The 26131-nt window shown below is 39.7% G+C and overlaps 2 protein-coding genes and 1 non-coding gene across 3 annotated transcripts in view; 1 reads left to right on the top strand and 2 right to left on the bottom strand.

Annotated features, from left to right (window-relative positions):
- Positions 1-3172: 3172 nt before the first annotated feature.
- The window catches only part of TXLNB (taxilin beta), a 56074-nt gene continuing 33115 nt past the window's right edge, over positions 3173-26131 (bottom strand). The window contains exons 7-10 of the mRNA XM_040238786.1: positions 24832-24906; positions 12439-12531; positions 7836-7931; positions 3173-6602 (exon numbers count right to left, since the gene is read on the bottom strand). Of these exons, the coding sequence (XP_040094720.1) occupies positions 5667-6602; positions 7836-7931; positions 12439-12531; positions 24832-24906 (1200 nt within the window). The 3' untranslated portion in view covers positions 3173-5666. The remainder of the gene's footprint in view (positions 6603-7835; positions 7932-12438; positions 12532-24831; positions 24907-26131) is intronic.
- LOC120862700 (RNA-binding motif protein, X chromosome-like) lies at positions 19086-21187 on the bottom strand. The gene is given in 1 exon segment (XM_040238787.1): positions 19086-21187. A coding segment is annotated over 1 exon segment (1176 nt). The 5' UTR covers positions 20961-21187; the 3' UTR covers positions 19086-19784.
- On the top strand, positions 23450-23521 carry TRNAS-GGA. The gene has a single exon. It is a non-coding gene; the product is annotated as a tRNA-Ser (tRNA).

Raw genomic sequence — 26131 nt, forward strand, 5'->3', positions numbered from 1 at the left:
ATGCTATCTACATTTTTCACTTTGATTGGACTTGAGTGATATTATTCCAGGGAATGACTCTTTGATAAGAATGTTAAGAAAACAAAGACTTACTTGTAATATAGACTATATTACAATAGTCCATGAGGAATTACACTGGTTTGGGTAGAGCATTGCTATATTCGATTAAATCTTGCCTATGCTATCACACTGGTAGTATTCCAACTAATACATGTTTAACCACGTGACTTTAGATGTGATGAAAGGCATCTCTGTCATACTCTTTTTATAAATTTGGACTCTGATTTTCTTAGCATATGAGATTCTTGGCTATTCCATGGCTGTTTGCATCTGCCTGGTAGATATTAGAGCAATCTCAGGTTTACAATGGTTTTTAGCCTTGCCCAGCTTAATGGATATACTATAGCTAGTGCCGGCAACCATCATTTCATTAGAGCAACAAAACCACTAATGGTCTCATTAACTTTGAAGAAATTAGATTTGCTTTAGAACATTGACCTTTATTTAGTAGTGATTGATGGTATTATCATATGTTTCCTGTCACTTCATCAACTTGAGTCTGACTTTCTCTTGTTTTGTTATTTAAGGCATTTGTATTTCTTTAGAGTAGGTTTCTGATTTTTATATTATTTTTGAGCTGTGTTAGGTTTAGACATGTCACTCTAGCCTATGTCCAGGAGATTTACTTGGAAATGGTAGAATGTTTACGTGAATTGCATTGCATAACTTTTCCAAACAACGTATAAGTGTGCTGTGTATTTGTCTTTGCATAGTCATGCTTATTCCATAAGTAATATAATAAGCTTCCATGTAAGCATATAAAATTTGAATACACAGTGTGAATGCACAAATCTGGTGGCTATTAACAGCTATTACCCTCACTTGAACTACTGTGCCCTCCCAGTGTTAAATAAAAAAGATAATTTAAAATACACCATTATATAGTGAACACTGACAGTGGTTGTTAGTGTGATGAAGTCATGGGAAATTTTTGTTTTCTAAATGTTCTATACTCTTTAATACTAAAAAGAACATGTTTATTATTTTAAAAGAAAGGCAAATGAGAAGACAATAAAACATGATGCTGAGAAACACGCTTGTAAAAATTCCCCAAGTTGAAGTTACCATGTGGAGATGTGTGAATGTCATTATGGAACTTGCCCTTTATTGATGTTCTGCTTTCACAAAGGGGACCACCAATTGATGTGCCACTTCCTTTACTGCTCTTCATCAAGTTTTATATTTTTATTTTTTCTTTTATATAATAGCTTTTCTCTCTCCTTCTTCCTTTCCCTCTCTTAACACATGGCTTCTTGCTTTGCTTCTTATGGTGGTTTTGTGTTATTTGTTGTAAGATGTTATCCACTGGCTATCAATTCTGAGATAATGAGATAACATACCTTACATTAAGGTATGTTTTAATTATGATATGAGGCAATTTAACATTATGATACATCACCTTTAAAAAATTCAAAAGTTAAAATTTAAAACATAGCCAATATTTTAACATAACTGTAAATGGAAAGAAACCTCTAAAAATTGTATAACAGTTTAAAAATTTTTTAAATGGACTTAATTAAAAAATAATTTGGGGTTAAAAAAGAATCAGATAAAATTTCAAAATATAATAAACACTTCATTCATTCATTCAAAAAATATTGTTATATATTGCAAATAAATAAATGAGATGCATGTTGGTGTTAGTGGAAAGTCTGAGGCTCTAATATCCAACAGGAAAGACTTGCACTTGGATTTTACCAACCTTGATTGTCCTGCTGAAATGATTTATCTCATTTCTCATCTCCTGATAGAGTGAAACAGCTTCTATGAATAGTTTTTATGCCATGGATCAATGAATTTGTAGGTTTTTTTTGCTAGTTAAATGTTTCTATCAAATATCCTTATTCATGCAGGAAATGATTCCTTTTTATACTTTGTCCAGGAAAAATGATGCTAAGTATCCTTTGAAAATACAGGTGCAAAGACTCACCCATAGTAACAGAATTAAATCTAGGTCAATTTTATACATGTGTGTATTCACACACATCTGCATCAGCGGATGCAGATGGAACTTCTATCTGTGGAACTTCTATCAGGGGATACCACCAAGGAGACTCAACTTTAGGTACTGAGGATACAACTGAACAGTGCTAAGGAAAACCTTTAATGCTATTATTTGTGAATGTTTCTATTCTCATGGCGTGCTCTCATGGATAAGCTAATGATAACTTTAAGGTTCAGAAATGGCAATTATTTAAGCCTTGTGCAAATTTAACCCATATACTCTACTTGCTTACTTAGTTACTTATGATGGGAACAAATTTTAGAGACCAGAGTTATCATTTGTATTTCATATCTTCTTTTAGAGAATTCTTTACATTTTAATTACTTTTATGTTTTTTCTAAATACTGGATGTAACTACTGGTTAGAGAAGGGGCTAAGGAAGTTTTCCTGAAATGATCTCTCTCCTAATGGTATCTCTTAGCCTTATTGAAAAGCAACCTCAGTTTTGCAATGAACACATAATGATACTTTTATCATTTCAGAAAAAGGAGATATTTTAAAAGTGCGTATCTATACAATACAAAAAGGGCAAGGCTTAATCTTTCTTTGCATTCTAGTTAAGCAATCCTCTTCTCCAAGTGTGCTAGGAAATGCCCTGTTCAAGAAGCCCCTCCTGGATCAAGATGGGTTGGAGAGAGAGAATAAGCAAAAGGCAGAACAATGGGCCTCCTCTGGTCTTCCTAGAGAAAATGCTTAAGGCAGTCAGAGGAACTGGGTAGAGAAAGGAAAATAAGCTGACACCTTTGTACACTCCCTCCCTCAGGGTATTGCAAAGAGGGCACCTTACAGAGAAACCTGTGGAACCTAGTTTCAGGGGAGATTGGCACTGACTGTAGGTCTGAAGCAGTGATGGCCATCCACTGGGTTCTTTGCTCTCATTAGATGTGGGTCGTCATGTTCTCTCCACCTCCCTTCCTCCCTCCCTCTTTCCTCTCTCTCACACACAAACCCAGGTTTCCCAAGTCTTCATGTACATCCTATTCCTAGACTAAAAATTCAACCAAGAGAATATAACCACAATCTGCGTTAGGTACTATTGAAACACAGGAGTAACAAAGGTAAAAATAAATATAAATAAAAAATTTAAAAAGAAAACCACTACAGGAGCATGTGGGGAGAGGTACCTTTTTAATAAATACATAAATTATAGTTATTTAATTTAGAAACCACCAAATAATTCCAGTGTTTCTGGAAAGCAGACTTATCACCTCTAGAATTGGTTACATGACCTTGATAAAGAAGAGAAATTCCTTATTCTTTTGGGTCTTATGAGTTATTGTTATAATTAGTAAGGCCAAAGGACTATAATAAAACATTCTTTGAATATTAAAATAATTATTTCAAAGCCTATATTAAACCTTGCAAATTTTAGGCAAGTTATTGTATCTGAAATTTTGCCCAAGATGTCATGAGTAATGTGTTGCCATGAAAGCTTTTGGATTACAAAAATGAACTTTGGGTATTAGAATATTTGATTTACTAGATTTTGGCTCCTCTCCTGCCTGTTCCTCTTGCTAAACATTCAGACTGAGTCTTTACTATGATTATCTAATCTTACCCCTTCTTGGAAGTTCAGTTGCTGAAAATAAAGAGGAAGGAGACCCTCCTAGATTGTTCTAGTGCATATTTGGCTCTGAGTTAAATGAACATTTAAATCTCTAAGATTTTCAGTTAATGTTGAATTTGGCTGGATACCCTGTGGTTATAACATCTTAAGCCTTTAAAAATACATGGGTTCTCAAATAGCAATATGCTTTTTTCCTGATTTTTTTCCCAACTAGCATTTTGTTATGACTCTCACTGTCTACATCAAACAAATTTTATGCAGTTTACAATGCTTACAGCATACGGTTGCCACCTACAAGTACTCTGTGTGCCTTAGCAGACAGCCACGTGCAACACTGAAGAATGATTTCTTGGATGAGTAGTAGAGAATCTTGCTTCTATCTTTCAAGGTAGGACTGGGTTAGATGTTTTTTCCTCTTCCTCCCTTTCTCTCTTCCTTTTTCCTACCTCCCTCTCTTTTTTTCCTATTTCTCTGTCGCAGCCTCTCTTTACTACAGATACAGTAATTCATGCTGTCAGTATTAGAGGTTCTTATTATGCAATGATAATGTAATACTCGTGTAGACAACCCCAGGTGTTTCTAGCTTTTTCATCTCCTGAATCTTCACCTATGTTTCAAATCATTTTGAGTAGGAATCCATATGTCCTTTGCTTTGTATTTCTGGCTGTACAGTATTCATTAAAGCAGAAAATGTGTTAGCTTGTACACCTCATCACTCATATTGAGACCCTGTGTAGGTTTCTGTTTCAGAAGAATAATAGCTTTTACTAAGCCATAATTGAGATGAGGGCTGAGTGTAATTTTCTGCTGCAAAGGAGAGGATTGGAAAGAAGGAGCAGAAGCTTTGAGAATTTAGACCATGAAAGTGACAGCAGGAGATAGTGGGGAACCCTCTGGAGAGAGTGGTAGACACTCTCTCAGAGAGGCAACTGATGAGTTGGCAGGGTCAGTTGAATATGGTCTCTTGAGACCTCTAGCTGTCGGGGGGAGGGGACGGGGGATCAGAGCACAGCCTCTCAGTCTGAGGGCCCTCAATGCCTCCACCCCCTAGTTCCCTCTCCCACTTCCAACTCTTTCCTTGTAGGAAGCTGCCTCACCACATGAGCGGGTTGCAAAGCAATGGGCTGAGTTGTGTAGGAGAAGCAGCTGGAAGAGGTGAGCAGTCCACTGCTGTGATTGTTCCCCCCTTTTTAGGGCCTCTTTTGGCTATCTTTGTGTCCATGCACTCTCTATAGCCTTGCAGTCTAACTCAGTTCTGTTCTGTCACTTAATCCGTTGGCTGAATTTATTGACCTACCCTTGGGTTACTTATTTTTGCCCAACATTATATGGCCTAATATTTGTGTTCTGAACATATTTCTGATTCACAGAACATTAATCTACTGTAGTCCCAAGTGCAAGTAAGAGATAATTTTTTTTGATTAGCATCTAAATATTTTGCATGAGAGAAAGCCAAAAAGAGGTAAGAGAAATGTGTATGCAATATTTGTTTGCATACATATATATAAAATATGCATGCATATATGTGCATAGACACATATATGTATATATTCACACATATACATGATAAGCATACATACATATGCATAATTATATGTATATAATGTCTAACTGGAAACTGATCATCCATTTAACTTACTGTGGAACTTATTAAACTTTATGGAAATAAAGCATTACATTTTCAGTATTTATGTAGTGGAAGTCTTTAAACACCAAATCTTACTGTTGATTAATAAATTGAATTAAGTACCATCTTAATGGCAAATTAATATAGATTTGCTATGCTGTATGTTTTGTTGTCATCTGGGAAAATTATACTGTCAACCAATGTTAAACAGAAAAGCTCCAAATCAATTATAAATTGAGAACAAATAGCAAAGGCTGAAGATACTTTACATAATATTTAAAACTGTATTGATTCTAATTAAGCCTCTTCCATTAGACCTCCCTAGCCCTTAATGTTCCTTCAGGAGATAATCCTGTTACCACGATGATGGAAAGTCAGGAAGAACAGCCTCCAAAGGCAGAGGAGGCTTAGTCTACTCCTTCCAGATTGGTGTCAGCCACTTTGGGCAGTGGGGGTCCACCTGAGGCCCCTCCTGGCAGCCCCTCTGCTGCTGGTGGGGGCTGTCTCATGGGCTCACATCCAGACTCCCTAGCTGGCAGGTGTGCTCCCACTGCAGGTGGTGGGGTGGAACATTTGGCGTCCATCACACATAAGAAGGTCTCAGCTGGGGGCTCCAGGGCTTGACCGGAAGTCGCTGCCTCAGGCTTCCGGGGCTGCCCGTTCACTTCCATCACCGTTAGCAAGGCCTCGGCTGCGGGCTCCTGGGCCTGACCTGAAGCTGCCTCTGACTTCCAGGGCTGCTCATTGGCCTTCACCACGGGTAGGGAAGGCTTGGCTGGGGCCTTCGGGGTCTGACTGGAAGCTGCTGCCTCTGGCTTCCGGTTCTGCTGATCAGCTGGTGCTGCGCCAGGGAGACCATCGCCTTGGGCCTCAGCTCCTGTCTCTGTTCTGAGGGTAGGTTCTGTCTCACTGACTCCCTTGTCCTCAGCCTGAGGATTTGGGGGAGGGAGGGGGATTTCTGAATGGCATGCGGGACTCAGAGGAGCTTGTTCCAGCCCCCTGAGGGCCGTGTCGCAGTCCCCTGGAAGACTGTTGACTTCTGGGTGGATTTCTTTGGACACGTCAAGGGTTGACTGTGGACAATGCATTATCATGAAGGCCGCCGCGAGATTTTGCACAGCCTTGTGAACGCTGTTGGCTTCCTCTGCGTCAGCCTCTTCATTCACAGGGGTGTTTGGCTCGTCATCAGAGGTGTGCTGACCTTGGTCATCCTTTTCAGGCTTTTTTGCTTCTCTAATTTTTTTATAGAGTTCATTTCTCTCTTCTTGTAAAGCTCGACAGAGGTTCTCTAACCTTCCAATTTTCATCACGAAGCACTCATATTCTTTAGCTCTCAACGCTTTCTGTGATTTAAACACACACACACAAACAAAACGGTGTGAAAAGTAAAACTGCCAGGTTTTACTGGAATAAAGTAAAATGCTCTCTGGAGACAATTAAAATCATTAATCCAGGAATTTGTTTGTTAGGCTCTGACCACAGGGTGGTGGCTGAACAGATACTTGGTCAGGGACATCACTTCTATTTTTGCATTATGTTGGAGACTTCAGTAGAATTTTAATCCACTTTTTTTTTTTTTAAAGGAAAGAAAGCAAAGCTTCTTTCTGCTTCGGTCTAAGGCTTCTACAAATCTTAAAATAGATGCATTTTCTGCTTCTGAGACTTAGAAGGAATAAGCAGAGGCTTGCGACAAAATGCCTGAGATGGACTGGGATTTGGTCAGCAATGCCTTATCTGTCCTATAGGTAAACTGCTATATGCTAATCCAGCAACTGTTTGATTTCTGTTTATGAATAATAAGCACATCTCTTTGGAATTGGTTGCAGTTTGGGATGAATCATTAAAACAGTAATTATATCCAGAGAAAGTAACCACACTCTTTCATGATGCTGCTCAAACTATTCAGTTCTCCTTTTCTCTAGAAATGTTGGTGTGTTGTGCATGGAATCATCTTACTTCTCCACCCCCCACCCTCCCCCACCCTTCTGCTTTGTGCTACTCTGTACCTTTTAAGACTTTTTTTTTTCACCTGTAAGCCCTGCCTCTCACATTAAGGGTCATGTATCTTTGCTTTTTATGATCTCAAAACCTCCAGAGCCTGATGTAATATCAGTATTTAAATGCCTGTTGGAGGAATTAAACAATGTACATGCACATCTGTCTGTAAATTAGCACATACCCTGGGTGCTTGGGCTGGTGTTTTCTCTCAGTATGCTTGAATCAATTAATAAATTTATTCTGCATCTGTTATGTGTCCGGCACTGGGGAAATTCAAAGACAGGTAAAACACTCATCCTGCCTTTGAGGAATTCACAGTCCAGCAGGTGTGGTGCTGTCTTGGGCACAGCTTTGGAATCAACAAGTAGGCATGTGACAAGGTCACAATGCTCTTTATGAGTCTGGAGCCAACTCTAAATTACTTTTGCTCTGATTATTTTTTTATTAGAGTATCATATACCACATCCTAGAAAAAACATTCAGCTCTTCAGAGGTCATCATTTGTGCTATTGGGGCATAATTATTTTCTGAGTATAAATGTATTGACAAGGGAAGATGAGCAAAGGGAAAAACTTCACCTCTTCAATCATGTCCAACAGAGCTTTGTTACAGTTCTCAAACCGAGCTTTCCATGTGGCTGTGTCCTTTTCCAGCTTCTTCATTTTCTTAGTGGTCTACAGAAATTATAGTGTTTTAATGTTAATTCTGAACAGTTAATATATCAGAGAAACTATCAGTTCCATATGTGACATCAAGAAAAAGTCCCTTCATTACTAGGTGCTGAAGCAAGCAAAAATCCAATGTCAAGGAATGAAGATTGAGTGGAAAGAGTCATGATATATTTCTGAATCATCTAGGTCAGTGGTGAACAAACTTATTTGCACCAGAGCCAGTTCAGGAGAAAGAAAACTATTTAGGTCCTTCTTTTTTTGTCATTGTGTCTTCTTGTGTTTAAAAGTAAAAATAACTTTATTGAGTTCCAAGAATACACTTTAAATTTAGATTATTTACTGTATTGAATGCAAGACTGTTAATGAGAAAGTTGGCCCAGCTTTTTTGCTATTAAAGTGTTGATAATATCTGGGCATATCTGAGAAGTAGCCACAAAAAGGCAACTTTCAGTTTTCTCAGCCTTCGTATTTGTAGAGTGTAGTAGGATTCACAGAATGTGATTACATGCGTTATACATTTCATCCTTGAGACAGTCCCCCAAGGAAGGTTCTGTTTTCAACTCTACTTTATAAATGGGAAAACTAACGTTCAGAGAGATGGAGTAATGATTCAGGTGAGTTCTCAGAGGAGTAGGGCTGGAGTCATTTACATTTAATGCAGCATATGCAGAGTGGCTTCTGGTGGCTAGGCAGAGGCTGGGTGTAGGGTATACAGAAATGAATAAAATGCAGCCTAACTTTTGAAAATCTGAAACTACTCTGCATTCCTGGTTATAGAATCTCCTCTCTGCTTGGATGATGTGAAGGACAAGGGTTGTATTCAGGGACAGTTACCCTGGATTAACTACACATGGGTACTGGTTGCTTCATGTCAAAAAGCCTAAGGTTGGATCTGCTTGGAGGCCCAGGCTGTTGGCTTCTGGGCTCTGTAGAGAAGCTACATGAGCCTCCAGTGCTTTTTTTTTTTTCATCATTTCTTAACTGAGTTAATAGTTTATTAACTTTTTAAGATCATCAGCCCCTTTAAGAATTTAATGAAATCTATGGAAAGTGGAGGAGAAGGAAATGGCAACCCACTCCAGTATTCTTGCCTGGAGAATCCCAGGGACAGGGGAGCCTGGTGGGCTGCCGTCTATGGGATCGTGCAGAGTCAGACACAACTGAAGCAACTTAGCAGCAGCAGCAGCAGCTTGGAAAGTGGAAGTGAAAAATAGATTCCAAGGGATTAAATCTGATAGATTAGAGTGCCCGAAGAACTATGGATGGAGGTTGGCGACATTGTACAGGAGGCAGTGATCAAAACCATCCCCAAGAAGAAGAAATGCAAAAAGACAAAATGGCTGTCTGAGGAGGCCTTACAAATAGCTGAGAAAAGAAGAGAAGCTAAAAGCAAAGGAGAAAAGGAAAGATATACCCATCTGAGTGCAGAGTTTGAAAGAATAGCAAGATGAGATGAGAAAGCCTTCCTCAGTAATCATTGCAAAGAAGTAGAGGAAAACAATAGAATGGGAAAGACTAGAGACCTCTTCAAGAAAATTAGAGACACCAAGGGAGCATTTCATATAAAGATGAGCACAATAAAGGACAGAAATGGTATGGACCTAACAGAAGCAGAAGATACTAAGAAGAGGTGGCAAGGATACACAGAAGAACTATACAAAAGCGATCTTAATGACTCATAGCCGTGATGGTGTGATCACTCACCTAGAGCTAGACATCCTGGAATGTGAAGTCAAGTAGGCCTTAGGAAGCATCACTACAAACAAAGCTAGTGGAGGTGATGGAATTCCAGTTGAGCTATTTGAAATCCTAAAAGATGATACTATGAAAGTGCTGCACTCAATATGCCTGCAAATCTGGAAAACTCAGTAGTGGCCACAGGACTGGAAAAGGTCAGTTTTCATTCCAATCCCAAAGAAAGGCAATGCCACTACCTCACAACTGCACTCATCTCACACTAGCAAAGTGATGCTCAAAATTCTCTAAGCCAGACTTCAACAGTACATGAACCAAGTACTTCCAGATGTTCAGATGGATTTAGAAAAGGCAGAGGAACCAGAGATCAAATTGCCAACGTCTGTTGGATCATAGAGAAAGTAAGGGAATTCCGGAAGAACATTATTTTTGCTTCATTGACCATGCTAAAGCCTTTGACTGTGTGGATCACAATAAATTGTGGAAAATTCTGAAAGAGATGGGCATACCAGACCACCTGACCTGCTTCCTGAGAAATCTGTATGCAGGTCAAGAAGCAACAGTTAGAACTGGACATGGAACAACAGACTTGTTCCAAATCGAGGAAGGAGTACATCAAGGCTGTATATTGTCACTTTGCTTATTTAACTTCTGTGCAGAGTACATCATGTGAAATGGCTGGGCTGGATGAAGCACAAGCTGGAATCAAGATTGCTGGGAGACATATCAATAACCTCAGATATGCAGATAACACCCCGTTATGGCAGAAAGTGAAGAGGAACTGAAGAGCCTTTTGATGAAAGTGAAGGAGGAGAGTGAAAAAGCTGGCTTAAAACTCAACATTCAAAAAACAAAGATCATGGCATCTGGTCCTGTCACTTCATGACAAATAGATGAGTAAACAATGGAAACAGTGAGAGACTTTATTTTCTTGGGCTCCAAAATCACTGCAGATGGTGAGTACAGCCATGAAATTAAGACACTTGCTCCTTGGAAGAAAAGCTATGACCAACCTAGATAGCATATTAAAAAGCAGAGACATTACTTTGCCAACAGAGGTCCGTCTAGTCAAAGCTATGGTTTTTCCAGTGGTCATGTATGGATGTGAGAGTTGGACTGTAAAGAAAGCTAGCACTAAGGAATTGATGCTTTTGAACTATGGTGTTGGAGAAGACTCTTGAGTATCCCTTGGACTGCAAGGAGATCAAACCAGTCAATCCTGAAGGAAATCAGTCTTGAATATTCATTGAAAGGACTAATGCTGAAGCTGAAGCTCCAATACTTTGGTCACCTGATACAAAGAACTGACTCATTAGCAAAGACCCTGATGGTGGTGAAGGCAGGAATACAACAGAGGATGAGATGGTTTGATGGCATCACTGACTCGACGGACATGAGTTTGAGCCAGCTCTGGGAGTTGATGATGGACAGAGAAGCCTGGCATGCTACAGTCTATGCGGTGGCGAAGAGTCAGACATGACTGAATGACGGACCTGAACTGATGGGATTACACCTAAAGAAATGCAGTATGCATATCATTTTTTTTTTTTTGCTAATTCTACTAAAAGCCTATAAATGAACTTCAGATAAAAATTCTTGCTCTAATATTTAACTGAATCTTAAAACTATTTAATTTTGAAATAAATAATATTTTTATACTCTAATATTTATTCCAAATTAAAACTGTAATTAAATATTTTTTAAATGGATGAATCCTTTCTGGAGTGGGAAAGTTGTAACTTTTAAGAAATGTTGACCTATTAAGTTTGGGTGTGAATGGTGAAATTTATCATATATGTTTGTGAAATTTTTTTTTAAAGAATATTTTCTATACTTAAAAGAGGTTAATGCTAGTGCCTGTTCAGAAAAACAGTTCTGATGCTGATTTTGTTTTGGGAAAACAATGAATTAAATAAAATTTGAACATTATGTCCAATAATAAAATTAGCAACTTATATTTGTAAAAGTGGACTTCTCTGGTGGCTCAGTGGTAAAGAATCTGCCTAGTAATGCAGGAGACATGGACTTGATCCCTAGGTCAAGAAGATTCCCTGGAGGAGGAAATGACTACCCACAACAGTATTGTTGCCTGGAAAATCTGTGGACAGAGAAGCCTAGTGGGCTACAGTTCATGGGGTTGCAAAAGAGTCTGACATGACTTAGCGACTAAAACAACAACAAATACAATTTGTAAAAGACTTTTAAAAAGTTTAAAATCCTTAAAAATACATTAACTTATTTGAACTTCACAATCTTGTGACATAGGCAAGAAAAATAGCATTTTAATAAAGGAGAAGTTAAGTGAATTGTTTACTGCTACTTGATGAGTAAGAGCATGCCCAGAATTTGAATTCAGACTTCTCATTAAAGACTGTCTTAGTTATATCATATTACATATATTCTCTTCTGAGAATATTCTATGAAATGGTATTTTCTACTCTAACATTCTGCTCTTGCATATTTGTATGAAAGTTTTTTTTTTAATCATTAGAAGATTTGATATTTTTATTTCAGCATAAACAACATAATATTATATTGCTAGCTCTTTTCTTTTTAAACCTCTCCGTGGGCTAGCAAAAGAAAATATTCTTCCTCAGGGTGAAAATGTATCCTGGTGTTTTTGGAGTCTTCTTAAAATTAATCTGCCAGATATTTAACCAATAAAATACAGCTCAGATCTCATTTGCATGTATAAATGTTTCATTACTTCATGAAATGCACTGAAATATCTTAGCGAGAGAAAAATGAACCCAAAGGAAAATTGCCTGTCAAAATAGAAAATGTCAGTATTTCATGGGAGATAAGCAATACTTACTTTATCCATTTCTTGTTTGAAAGTGGCAAACACCTCATTGCTTTTTGTCAGTGTGCTCTGAAACTCTTCAAACCTTCCAGAGTAGAGAGTAAGCTGTAAACAGGGGAAAGAGTAGATCTGCTTTAGGCCTGCTTTCCTGTTTTAGGAATGCTTCCAAAACAAAACCACCTGTCATTGTTTGTTATTTGGAAAGGAAAATGGTTTAAGAGAATTCTCAATACAATGTTAGTGATATGTTCAATTCTTTTTACTTTGCGATCAGCGTAGGTCAGTATGTATGACTGAAGTACTTATTTAAAGAAAAATGACATAATAAAATATATCATCACTATTTCATTGTATCATAACTTTTACCAACAAACATTTATTGAGCTCTGACTTAACATTGCGAGGACTTTTATGTACAAAAGCATTTAACCTGTATCTGCTGTTTTTGAGGGAATCCCAAAGACAACTTGATTACAGAACAGTGAACACAAAGTACCAAATTAGTTAAGTACTGATCAGAGAATGAGATGAATGTGGCAGGTGATCATATAAGCCACATTTTTGTAGAGAAGGTGAGCCTTGGGCTTGGTCTTGAGGGAAGGGAGAATGAAGACAAATATGGACCAGGTATGGACTAGGGATACTGCCATTATGTGGTTGTGCCATTATAAGCACATGTCATTTCCCTTTTTGACATTGTGGTTTTGTGTGTTTTTGAATACAGTGTTCTAGCCAATAGCAGTTAAATGTTCCTTTTCAAGGAAATGAGTATATTATACCAATTTTTAATAGAAATTATACCAGTTCATTGGAAGGACTGAAGCTAAAGCTCCAATAGTTTGGCCACCCAATCCAAAGAACCAGCTCATTGGAAAAGACCCTGATGCTGGGGAAGATTGAAGGCAAAAGGAGAAGGCAGCAGAGAATGACATGGTTAGATAGCATCACTGAGTCAAGGGACATGAATTTGAGCAAACTCCTGGAGATAGTGAAGGACAGGGGAGTCTGGCATCCTGCAGTCCATGGGATCACAGAGTCGGACACGACTTAGCAGCTGACCAATGATGATGACGATACCAATTTTCATGGAAATAATGAGGAAGAAGTGCGTTTTTCTAATTTGCACCAAAAAATATCTTATGGATGCAGGTATTGAGAAGAGCCTCTCTACTTCCATATTTCAAGGCTTGTATTTGGGGTAGGAGTAGGGCAAGATTGTATAAATACTTGATTGATTGTTATTGACAGTGATAATAAAATCTTACTTTTGAAAATAATTTTAGGATAGCATGTTTTGAGTGAGTGGAGATTTAATATGGATGATTCTAGTTTACTGACATGGAACTCTTCCATATTCAAATGAGACTTTGGTACTCTTGAATGTCTGGAATAGCCTGAAGCCCTCAGTTGGGCACCAACTGACTGGTCGGACCTGTAGGACTGTCTTTTCTAAAGCACTAAGAGTGATAGTCACAGCCAGTAGGTTGGAGAGTTCCCAGTCTTGGGAATGGGACTTCAGAGGGATTGTGTGGGAAGCAAACAACTCCTAGAACCAAGAAAATGAGATCATCTAGAATGGTTCATTCTCACATGATTCAGAATAGCAGAGGTTTTACTGCAGTGCATGGGCTTCCCTTGTGGCTCAGCTGGTAAAGAATTTGCCTGCAATGCGGGAGACCTGGGTTTGATCCCTGGGTTCGGAAGATCCCCTGGAGAAGGGAAAAGGCTACCCACTCCACTATTCTGGCCTGGAGAATTCCAAGGACTGTATAGTCCATGGGGTCTCAAAGAGCTGAGCAACTTTCACTTTACTGCAGTACACAAGAACAGTAAAATAACATAAATCCTTTCATAAGAAACAGATTTTCCAAAGAAAAGTCGAAACAACAGCTCATCAGCATTTTGAAATCAGTCATTAACAATGTGAATAGGTGATAAATTTGGGGTAACTCTAGTGGCTTAAAAGTTTTCTCATGATTCCTTGCCATACAGACTGAAAAAGACTGGGTACAGTGTCATCAGGGAATTCACAGCCAGGAAAGCTTTTAGACACAGAGTTCAAAGGACAACACAGTTAACTCTTGAACAAAGCAGGGGGTTAGGGGCATTGACCCTCCATGAAGTGCAAAATCTGTGTATAATATATAGTCAGCCCTCTGTATTCCCAGTTCCTCATCTCTACAGTTCCCTACCCATAGATTCAACCAATGTCAGATACTGCAGTACTATAATATTTGCTATTGGAAAAAAAAAAATCCATGCATGATTAGATCTTCACAGTTCAAATGTGTGTTGTTTAAGGGTCAAAACTAACTCATTATGTGCAATGCACTCTTGACATATTCTGTTTAATTTAATAAATTTGTTTCATTTTTTCCCACAGACAAGTGGCTAGGATTCACTGAATTGATTTCAGGGTGCATGAATAGGTCAGGTTCTTCAGTTTGAGGATAAGCCCCTGTGTGACTGCCTGCCTGTGGGAACAAACATCCCAGCTGATCTTCACCTATCACAAAATCCATTCATTTGCATCTTGGACCAAGTCTCCTGTTAAATTCTTTTCCTTACTCTCCTCTTTCTTTTCCCAACTTTTCAGTAATTCCATTAGAATTACAGTGGTTGTATAGATATGGTCTCCTGAGCTGATCCTCCCAAACCCTCTGCAGACAAGAGGGGAAGGCGGGGCCATGTGTGTGATCCATTTCACCTGCACAACCTTGACAGGGGATTTCCCCAGTGGCTCAGCAGTAAAGAATCCGCCTGCAATGCAGGAGACACAGGAGACATAGGTGAGATCCCTGGGTCAGGAAGATCCCCTGGAGAAGGGAATGGCAACCCACTCCAGTATTCTTGCCTGGAAAATTCCATGGACAGAGGAGCCCGGTAGGGTACAGTCCATGGGGTTGCAAAGAGTTGGACATGACTGAAGCGACCAAGCGTCCATGCATGCATGCAACCTTGACAAGATCAGCGGGAGCAACCACACCCTCCCCGGGCAGCTATCTTCTTCTCTAGGCTGAGTGTTCTTTTGATGTTTAAACTGGATGGATTTTGTTTTCCTCCTCGATGTTTTCTTGTGTCATGGAGAAGACAGATACACCAGAGTTTGAGGGATTAGTGTCTCACTTCATCACCACTTTGGCCTTTTTCTAGTGACCCTCAACTTTCTTATCTTTTAAATTGGGTAAAATACACATAACATTCACTGTCTTAACCATTTTAAGTGTACAGTTCAATATTGTTAAGTAAATTCACATTGTTGTGCAAATGGATTTCCAGAAATTTTCATCATGCAAAACTGAAACTCTATAACCCATTAAACGATAGCTCTCCATTTCTTCCTTTCCTTCTAGTGATTTTTTTTTTTTTAATATTCAGCTTTTCTTCCTGTTTGACCTTTTTGTCATAGGTGGCAAAATCTGTGTGAACTATACTTTTCTCAGGTAACCAACTCTGACACTCTTTACTTATATACTAACTAAAAATGTACACTTCCTGTTTCCTTTATGGATATTTGTTTGGTCATATTTTCCTTCTCACTTTTATGTTGACATGATGTGTGTCTGATGTGTCAAATTCCCTCTTTCACTTTGGTGTATCAGAGAAGCATGGAAAGAACATCCAGAGGTCATCCTCAGGATTCTTACGAGAGGCAGAAATAGAAACAAACTACTCTAGGGTTAGTAACAACAACTCCTGCTCCAATATTTTACTTTTAAATGGGCTGGGTGACACATGCATTCTTTTAACTGAGCACAAATTTTGATTCCAACAGCACAAGAGAAGACTCTACACATGGACATCACCAGATGGTGAATACTGAAATCAAATTGATTATATTTTGCAGCCAAAGATGGAGAAGTTCTATACAGTCAGCAAAAACAAGACTGGGAGCTGACTGTGGCTCAGATCATGAGCTACTTATTGCCAAATTCACACTTAAATTGAAGAAAGTAGGGAAAACCACTAGACCATTCAGGTATGACCTAAATCAAATCCCTTACGATTATACAGTAGAAGTGAGAAATAGATTCAAGGGGTTAAATTGGATAGACAGAGTGCCTGAAGCACTATGGATGGAGGTTCATGACATTGTACAGGAGGCAGTGATCAAGACCGTCTGCAAGAAAAAGAAATGCAAAAAGACAAAATGGCTGTCTGAGAAGGCCATACAAAGAGCTGAGAAGAGAGGAGAAACTAAAGGCAAAGGAGAAAAGGAAAGATATAACCAGCTGAATGCAGAGTTTGAAAGAATAGTAAGGAGAGATAAGAAAGCCTTCCTCAGTGATCAGTGCAAAGAAATAGAGGAAAACAATAGAATGGGAAAGGCTAGAGATCTCTTCAAGAAAATTAGAGACATTTCATGTAAAGATGGGCACAATAAAGGACAGAAATGGTAAGGTAACAGAAGCAGAAGATATTAAGAAGAGGTGGCAAGGATACACAGGCAAGGATACACAGAAGAACTATACAAAAGAGATGTTAATGACTCAGAAAGCCATGATGCTGTGATCACTCACCTAGAGCCAGACATCCTGGAATGAGAAGTCAAGTGGGCTTTAGGAAGCATCACTGCAAACAAAGTTAGTGGAGGTGATGGAATTCCAGTTGAGCTATTTGAAATCCTAAAAGATGATGCTATGAAAGTGCTGCACTCAATATGCCAGCAAATTTGGAAAACTCAGCAGTGGCCACAGGACTGGAAAAGGTCAGTTTTCATTCTAATCCCAAAGAAAGGCAATGCCAGAGAGTGCTCAGACTACTGTCACAATTGCATTCATCTCACACACTAGCCAAGTAATGCTCAAAATTCCCCAAGCCAGGCTTCAACAGTACGTGAACTGTGAACTTCCAGATGTTCAAGCTGGTTTTAGAAAAGGCAGAGGAACCAGAGATCAAATTGCCAACATCTGCTGGATCATCAAAAAAGCAAAAGAATTCCAGAAAAACATCTACTTCTGCTTTATTGACTATGCCAAAGCCTTTGACTGTGTGGTTCAAAATAAACTGTGGAAAATTCTTAAGGAGATGGGAATCCCAGACCACCTGACTTGCCTCTTGAGAAGTCTGTATGCAGGTGAAGAAGCAACAGTTAGAACTGGACATGGAACAACAGACTGGTTCCAAATAGGAAAAGAAGTATGTCAAGGCTGTATATTGTCACCCTGCTTATTTAACTTCTATACAGAGTCCTGTATATTGTCATTTACTTATTTAACTTCTATGCAGAGTACTCATGTGAAATGGGCTGGATGAAGCAAAAGCTAGAATCAAGATTGCCGGGAGAAATATCAGTAACCTCAGATATGCAGATGACACCATCCTTATGGCAGAAAGTAAAGAACTAAAGAGCCTCTTAATGAAAGTCAAAGAGGAGAGTGAAAAAGTTGGCTTAAAACTCAACATTCAGAAAACTAAGATTATGGCATCCAGTCCTATCACTTCATGGCACATAGATGGGGAAACAATGGAAGCAGTGAGAGGCTTTATTTTTTGGGGCTCCAAAATCACTGCAGATGGTAAGTGCAGCCATGAAATTAAAAGACATTTGCTCCTTGGAAGAAAAGCTATGACAAACCTAGACAGCATATTAAAAAGCAGACATTACTTTACCAACAAAGGTCCGTCTAGTCAAGGCTATGGTTTTTCCAGTAGTCATGTATGGATGTGAGCATTGGAGTATAAGGAAAGCTGAGCACCAAAGAATTAATGCTTTTGAACTGTGGTGTTGGAGAAGACTCTTGAGAGTCCCTTGGACAGCAAGGAGATAAAACCAGTCAATCCTGAAGGAAATCAGTCCGGAATATTCATTGGAAGGACAGATGCTGAAGATGAACCTCCAATACTTTGGCTATTTAATGCCAATGACTCATTAGAAAAAGACCCTGATGCTCGGAAAGATTGAAGGCAGGAGGAGAAGGGGACAATAGAGGATGAGATGGTTGGATGGCATCACCAACGTGATGGACATGAGTTTGAGTAGGCTCCGGGAGTTGGTGATGGACAGGGAAGCCTGGTGTGCTGTAGTCCATGGGGTCACAAAGAGTTGGACGTGACTGAGCGACTGCACTGAACTGACTGAAATTTTAATTACAAACATTCATAGCATATATGAAACATAAAGTTGTCTAGAAATTGTCTTAGCCAACTTAGGTGATTTGGCTTGGGAAGTAATCCAATTATTATTACAGTTGCAGAGAAATCGCCTCTCATCTTAAATAGATACAGTGAGGTCTTCTGAGATTAAAGACTGTGGTTACCTGTCTTTAAGAGTTGACTCACTGATCTTCCCCCTTGGGTAGGATTTTGTGTCTGCAATTCTGTGTTGTGTTGATATTGCTGACTTTCCACATCTACCACCATCTTCAGCCTTATTGATCCAATGAACACTCTATTTGTAGCCACAGTTGTATTCCATTGATCATCTCTGACATTTACTCTGTTGCCTTGGTTTGTATAATTGAAAGCCAGACGTCTCTTCCCTGAGTGAGAATCATGTCCCAGACTGGCAAGCTATTGTTTTAGGACTGAAAAGTGACTTCCAGCTAGGAAAACACAATCTGTCCTTTACATTGTCTTTGCTCAGACCATAGAAATGGGGACTAAGATGTCTCCCTCCTACTAACCCACTCTTTTTTTTTTTTTTTGCAGCTTCATGGTTGGTTTTGGCCAAAATTTTTATTTAGTATTCTGTAGTTGCTTAACACACACTTAAATGGTCTTATTGGGGAGGGGGGAAGGGGTGGTTCTTGTAGATTCCCAAGGAAATGTCAGAAAAAGGCAAAATATGGCCAGCATTATCCATTTGCTTTTTTCTGGGTTTACTGGGCGAATAGCACTTTCCTTACATATATGCATCTGATCTCAGGTTTTTCATACTGAGAACATTTGATATTTCAGCTTGAAGACACTGAAATCCTAAGAGTAGTATACCCCGACCACCCTCTAATAGCTAGCTTGTTTATATAGGCAGGAGGATTCATCTCTCCATTTTAGATGACTAGATATTTTGTGTAAGATAAACTGCTTGCCTCATCATTTACTGGGGAAAATCCTACAGGAAGTGGCCTTTAGGGACACTTTTACTTGGAAGATTACACCACTAGTACACATGTCAAGTCTTAACACACTTAACATTCCATTTGCTTGTTGAAAGCAATGTCATAAAATCAAAGATTAAACATGTTTTACTTTCTTTCCTTACAAGAACATAAAAATTATGGAAGGGGAACTTAACAGGAAATTTTAAAAAAGTAACACAATCTTTCCTTTTAGTAGTCCTTGGGTAGTTATGATAGAACAGGTTCTACTTTTGTTTGTTTCTTTGAACAGGGATTTTGGTCCAAAGTTGTTTGTTTTTAATATCTGCTTCTGCCTCCCCCTCTATCAGATCGGCTTCCTCCACGGCCACCACCTCTTGGTGCTCCGCGGCTTGAACTGCCGTAGGAATCTTGTGGAGGAGGGTACCCCCTTTCCATAGAAGGGGGAAGCCCTCTTTCTTGTCTGCCAACCCAATCACAACCACTTGAGTAGAGATCACTTTGGCTGCTTGAGTAACTGTCTCGATTTCCACCATATCCATCATGTGAGCTGCTGTAATCATCTTAGCGACTGCTTCCACCATAAGATGGCGGGGGCCCTCGTGTAGGTGGAGCACTACGTGAGTTACCATAACTCTCATATGAATCTCGGTAGGAACCTCCACTTGGATGACCTGAATAGTCACGATCACGACCATAGCCATCTCTATCACTATAGCCTCTTGATGGACAGTCATCACGTGAACTGGAATGACCATAATCATGGTAAGTATAATCTCTTGGTGGTGGTGCATAATCTCTTGTATCAGGAGAACTTGGGTAATCTCTGCTTGAATAGCTGTCTTTAGTAGAATATCCATCATCTCTTGGGGACAAATAAACATCTCTATGAGCGGGCAAGGGCTCCCTTCGAGGTGGACCTCCGTAACTATCTCTTCCACGTGATACAGGAGCTCTTCCTCCCATTCCACTGCTGCTTCGAACGGGTCCTGAAGGGGCAGATCTTTTAGGAGGAGGACCCCCACTTCGTGGTGGTGGTCCTCTTTTTACTGGAAGTGGTCCCCTGGAAGAACCCGTGTTAAAATTCATGGAATAGCCACCATCATCCATGTGCCCTCCATGGGATGGAGGTCCCCTAATTCCTCCACTTCCTCCTCTTCCTCCTCGAAGGCCTCTGGGAGGGCCTCTGCTTCTTGGAGGCGGAGGTGGTCCACATCTACCACTTTCAAATGACAGTTCAGTGGCTTGTTCTACCTTGTTGGCTTTTCCATCTAAGGACTTTCCATTCATGTCTCTGGCTGCATCCTTAGCACCTGCTGGGCTTTCAAAGGTGACAGAAGCAAATCCTCTAGATTTGTTGGTTTCACGATCTTTCATCAAGAGAACTTCCACTATTCGTCCATATTTGCCAAATACTGCTTCAAGGACTTTCTCATTGGTTTCTGTATTGAGGCCACCGATAAAGAGCTTTCCTGGGCGATCTGCCTCAACCATTCCCCCCCCCCCCCGGTTAAAATTGGAGAGGTGATGACTGTCTCAAGCTCCTACGAGCTCGCCAAGAGCGGCTTCCTAGCAGCTCGGCATGCAGGAGGGCAGCCGACCCTGAGAAGGGAAGCTGTAAGGCGCTCGCACTACTGCGCAACCAGCTAACCCACTCTTTTAATTGTCAGACCAAAGGAAGTATTTGAGTGGTTTGCAAAATCATCTGTGATACACTTTGTTTAAGCTGGCTTAAAACCAAACATTCTAAAAACTAAGATGATGGCATCCAATGCCATCACTTCATAGCAAATAGAAGGGGAAAAAGTGGAATCAGTGGTAGATTTTATTTTCTTGGCTCCAAAATCGCTGCAGATGATGACTCCAGGCATGAAATTAGAGGATGCTTGCTCCTTGGAAGAAAAGCTATGACCAACCTAGACAGCATATTAAAAAGCAGAGACATCACTTTGCTGACAAAGGTCCATCTAGTCAAAGCTATTGTTTTTCCAGTAGTCATGTATGGATATAAGAGTTGGACCATAAAGAAGGCTGCATGCATGCATGCATGTGTGTGAGCTCAGTCGTGTCCAATTCTTTGTGACCCCATAGACTGTAGCCCACCAGGCTCCTCTGTCCATGGAATTTTCCAGGCAAGAATACTGGAATGGGTTGCCATTTCCTCTTCCAGGGGATCTTCCCAACCCAGAGATGGAACCCATGCCTCTTACATCTTCTACATTAGCAGGTAATTCTTTACCACTGTGCCACCAGGGAAGCCCATAGAAGAGTGCTGAAGAATTGATGCTTTATAACTGTGGTTCTGGAGCAGACTCTTCAGAGTTCCTTGGACAGCAAGAAGAGCAAACCAGTCAATCCTAAAGGAAATCAATCCTGCATATTCATTGGAATGACTGATGCTGAAGCTGGACCTCTAGTACTTTGCTCACCTGATATGAAGAGCCAACTTACTGGAAAAGACCCTGATGCTGGGAAAGATTGAGGACAAGAGGAGAAGGGGATGACAGAGGATGGGATGGTTGTATGACATTACTGAGTTGATGCACATGAGTTTGGGTGAACTCCGGGAGTTGGTGATGGACAGAGAGGCCTGGCGTGCTGTGAATCATGGGGTCACAAAGAATCGGACACGACTGAGTGACTGAACTGAACTGGACTGAACCCAAGAGATAATACTAGTATTAACTCATACACTAATTAGTTGTTAGCATTTTAATTAATATTATTATCACTAGATTGTGAGTTTAATTAAGCAGGCATTGTTGGTTCTTTTATTGAGTAGTATATCTCTAACATATAGAACCACACGAAGCCCTTAGATGCTCAGTAAATATTAATTGAATTAATTATGCTTATTATGGGGCAGGCACTGAATTAAGTGCTTTGGATGCATAACTTGAAAACAAACTGCATATATTACATAGACTCATTTTCCTTTTATAAACTGAATCAACTATACGAATAGCTACCATCCATGCTGCTAAGTGAACATGTTATAATGTCAAAAACAACTACATTTTAGATAGCAGCTGCTGTCTCGTATGCTGTTATGTTTTGGAAATACTGAAAAGTAACAGGCTTCCAAGAGGTCAAAGGACTCCAGCTTGGGATCTTAGATACATTGCAGCATCCTTGTTTTACAGACCAGGAAGTTTAGGTCTACGGAGGTTTCGGTGAATTGTACAGAATCAGACAGCTTCTCAGCAGAAGAGCCATCTGGTCCCTGGACTCCACCCAGTTTTGAGGATTGAACAAGGAACACTGGCAAGTCTAGACCCTGGTTTCTTCTTTTTCAAACTTGAGGGAGTATAGGTGGGAAATTAAATCATACCTTTCAGGTTATTAAAGGCCCGTTTTCTGATACCAGCTGAATGAACCACTCTCTAGCCCAGAGTCTCATGGTATTAATGTATTCTTCATTTAGCATAGAAGAGTAGAGATTGCTTATAACAGATGTTGTGAACACTGAATAGCTTCAAGTACTGTCTGTTGTATACCTCAAGGCTTTGTGCTGTGAATGGGACAGAGATAGAGCCAGAAGCCCTGACTTGATGCTCTGGATTCTCCCCTCCTACCAACCCCTATCCCCCTACAGTCAGGTCACACCTTCTTCCCCCTGCCTACTTCTGGCTCTGGAACTGCCGCTGCCTGCCACCCACCTCACACCATGAAATGATGTGCTCTGTGACTGCCTAAAGGATGATCTTGAGTTTGTATCTTTATAATTTAATCTTTTAATTCTGAGTCCTTTGAATCTATTAATAGTGAAAAAATATATTGTTCAAATTTCTATGTAATTAATATTTTAAAACTGTTTTGGTATATTAGTGGGGAAACAAGTCATCATTGTGTTTGGTAAACACATTGGAAAAGTATTCTTTAGGAAGGTTAGAAATCAAAATGTTATCTTTGTTTTTGTCTATGCAGTGATGTATTTTGTGATTTTGCTTCTTTTAAATTTTCCTTTAAAAAAAGGTAGGGCTTCCCTGGTGGCTCAGAGGTTAAAGCGTCTGCCTGGAATGCAGGAGACCCAGGTTTGATCCCTGGGTTGGGAAGATCCCCCTGGAGAAGGAAATGGCAACCCACTCCAGTACTCTTGCCTGGAGAATCCCATGGAGGGAGGAGCCTACAGGCTACAGTCCATGGGGTCGCAAAGAGTCAGACACGACCGAGGTAAAAAAGGTACAAATATTCATTGAACTTGTTCGTTCATACAATGAATAATTTTTTAATATTTACAAATGACAAGTATTCAGCAGTTAGCACATAAACATTTATAAGTGAAACATTCAAATCTTAAATTAATGCTGCCCAGTTTTGGAAGGCTTCTGATTTTCTCGCTTTTGGTGAATTTTCACTGTGTGATTTTACAGTCCCTTTAGCACGTGGGCATTTCTCCCAGCCCGGGAACTAGGACTCTGTGGCCCAGCCTGTGGCACGATGAGCAGAGCCCCAAGGCCCCGGAAAGATGGGAGAAGTCTGGCTTTCCTCCAGAGCCAGCTGATGCATGAACCTTTATTTTTGAGCCTGCAATACGAATTCCTATAATCTAATCAAAATACACTCATAACAACATGAAACCAAATAAAAATGATTTCTAACTTGTCCACCATTTTTAATCATTCAGCACTGGCAAGGCCAGCACGACTCTATTTTGCTGACTCTATTTTTCTAATTTCCTTTTATTGTGAATAATATCAAACAAGTAAGGACATTTTCAGTATTGGGAATTATGCTGCTAAGTCACTTCAGTCGTGTCCGTCTCTGTGTGACCCCATAGACGGCAGACCACCAGGCTCCCCTGTCCCTGGGACTCTCCAGGCAAGAACACTGGAGTGGGCTGCCATTTCCTTCTCCAATGCATGAAAGTGAAAAGTGAAAGGGAAGTCGCTTAGTCATGTCCGATTCTTTCTGACCCCACGGACTGCAGCCTATCAGGCTCCTCCATCCATGGGATTTTCCAGGCAAGAGTACTGGAGTGGGGTGCCATTGCCTTCTCCATTTGGGAATTATAGATGGTGCATTTGAACAGGTTGCATCAATCCTTACCTTGATAAGTTAATGGGGGAGGAGGGAGAGAGGACCTGTGAACAGATGGGCAAGGACCTGGCCACCAGCCTATTCTGGTTGATCCTCATTTGTATGTCAGCAGACCTTTTGACCAGAAGTTGTTGGTGCAGAGCATTTATTTTTCTTAGATATAACATTGTGCCTTTATTTTTACTTAAAAATAGTAAATATGAAGTTATTCTTCATTTCTAAGTCCTGTCCCCACTTCCCCTCCCACATAGAAGGCCTTGTATAGACTATCTTTGGTTCACAGCAAGGAAGACACACTTCATGCATTGTTGTACCCCTACTTCACCTGAGCTTGCAGGACTGTCTCTTGTTCCTTCAGCACTTTAGCCTGAAGTTTCCACTCTGCTGCCTGGTTCAGCAGCTGTAAGGAGAGAGAACGCATGGAAAGACTGTCAAATTGTCTTTTAAATTACCATTTATTGTAACTTAATTGCTTGCTAAATAATCTTCTTAAGTAATTTTTGGGGAACTTTATAAAGAATCTCAGAAAACTAACAAAACAACTAGTTTTAAATGTCTTATTCTCAGCTAAAAGTTAGTGATTCTAATGGGAAAAAAAAAAATGAAAGAAAGTCTCCAACTCAAGCATGAATCACACAAAATTCAACCTCCCACCAAATTCTGGACCCCTCTGTAGCAATTCTTCCCAGCTATCATTCAGCCTCTGCTTGAACATTTTCAGGTTATCCCTACCTGGGGCATTGTTATGAGCAACTGTTCCTTTGTATTAAACCTAACTGTTCCTTTATATTAGACCACTATTCCTCATCATTGTATGCATCAGAAGCTCCTCAGGGGCATGTTGTAATGCAGATCCTTCTCAGAGAATATGATAGGAAGTGTAGGGTGTGATTAGAATCTGCACAGGGAGCAAATACCCAAGATGGTTTGGATATTGGTAGTCCATGGATTTTATTTTGAGAAACACTAGGTTAGAAATTTGACCTATTGGTCCAAATTCTGTATGAAGTTTACAAAAGAAGTCTCGTGCCTCTTCTGTAAGGCAGCCCTTCAAATACAACCATGTCAAACATGATCAGAACTGGAACTCATGGGTTAAATTGTAAAAGTTGTTTTGGCATAAAAATGACACACACATATGTAAGACATGTTATTTTAACTTAAGATGTATATTCATGTATCAATTTTGATGTAGGGCTACAATCTTTGTTGTGGATATGGATCTCTCAATTGGAATTCAGAGGGTTTTTGTTTTTTACAAAAATTATATCCATAATATGCCATATAAGAATTATAGTTTTTTTTTAAAAAACAATAGTGCTAGAACTGGAAGACCTAAGATATTTAATTTGTAAAGCAGCTTGATTGGATAATCCTCTTGAGTTTTACAACTTTCTTCCAGTCTTTTATATCTGCTTGCATCCAACTTGGCAATCATTTTTTTTTTCTATATGCCTACATCTAGGCTTTTGAAGCATTAAAGCATGATTTTTATAGAAACAATTTTTGACATTTATTTCATGGGTTTATATATTATTCTATTGATTTACATAATGCAATACCAAGGATAACTGGGAAGAGAGTTGGGAGCAAAGATCTGACTCTTGGTCTTATTTAGCTTGGGC

The sequence above is a fragment of the Oryx dammah genome, unplaced genomic scaffold (genome assembly GCF_014754425.2).
Source record: "Oryx dammah isolate SB20612 unplaced genomic scaffold, SCBI_Odam_1.1 HiC_scaffold_4, whole genome shotgun sequence".
NCBI classification, from domain to species: domain Eukaryota; kingdom Metazoa; phylum Chordata; class Mammalia; order Artiodactyla; family Bovidae; genus Oryx; species Oryx dammah.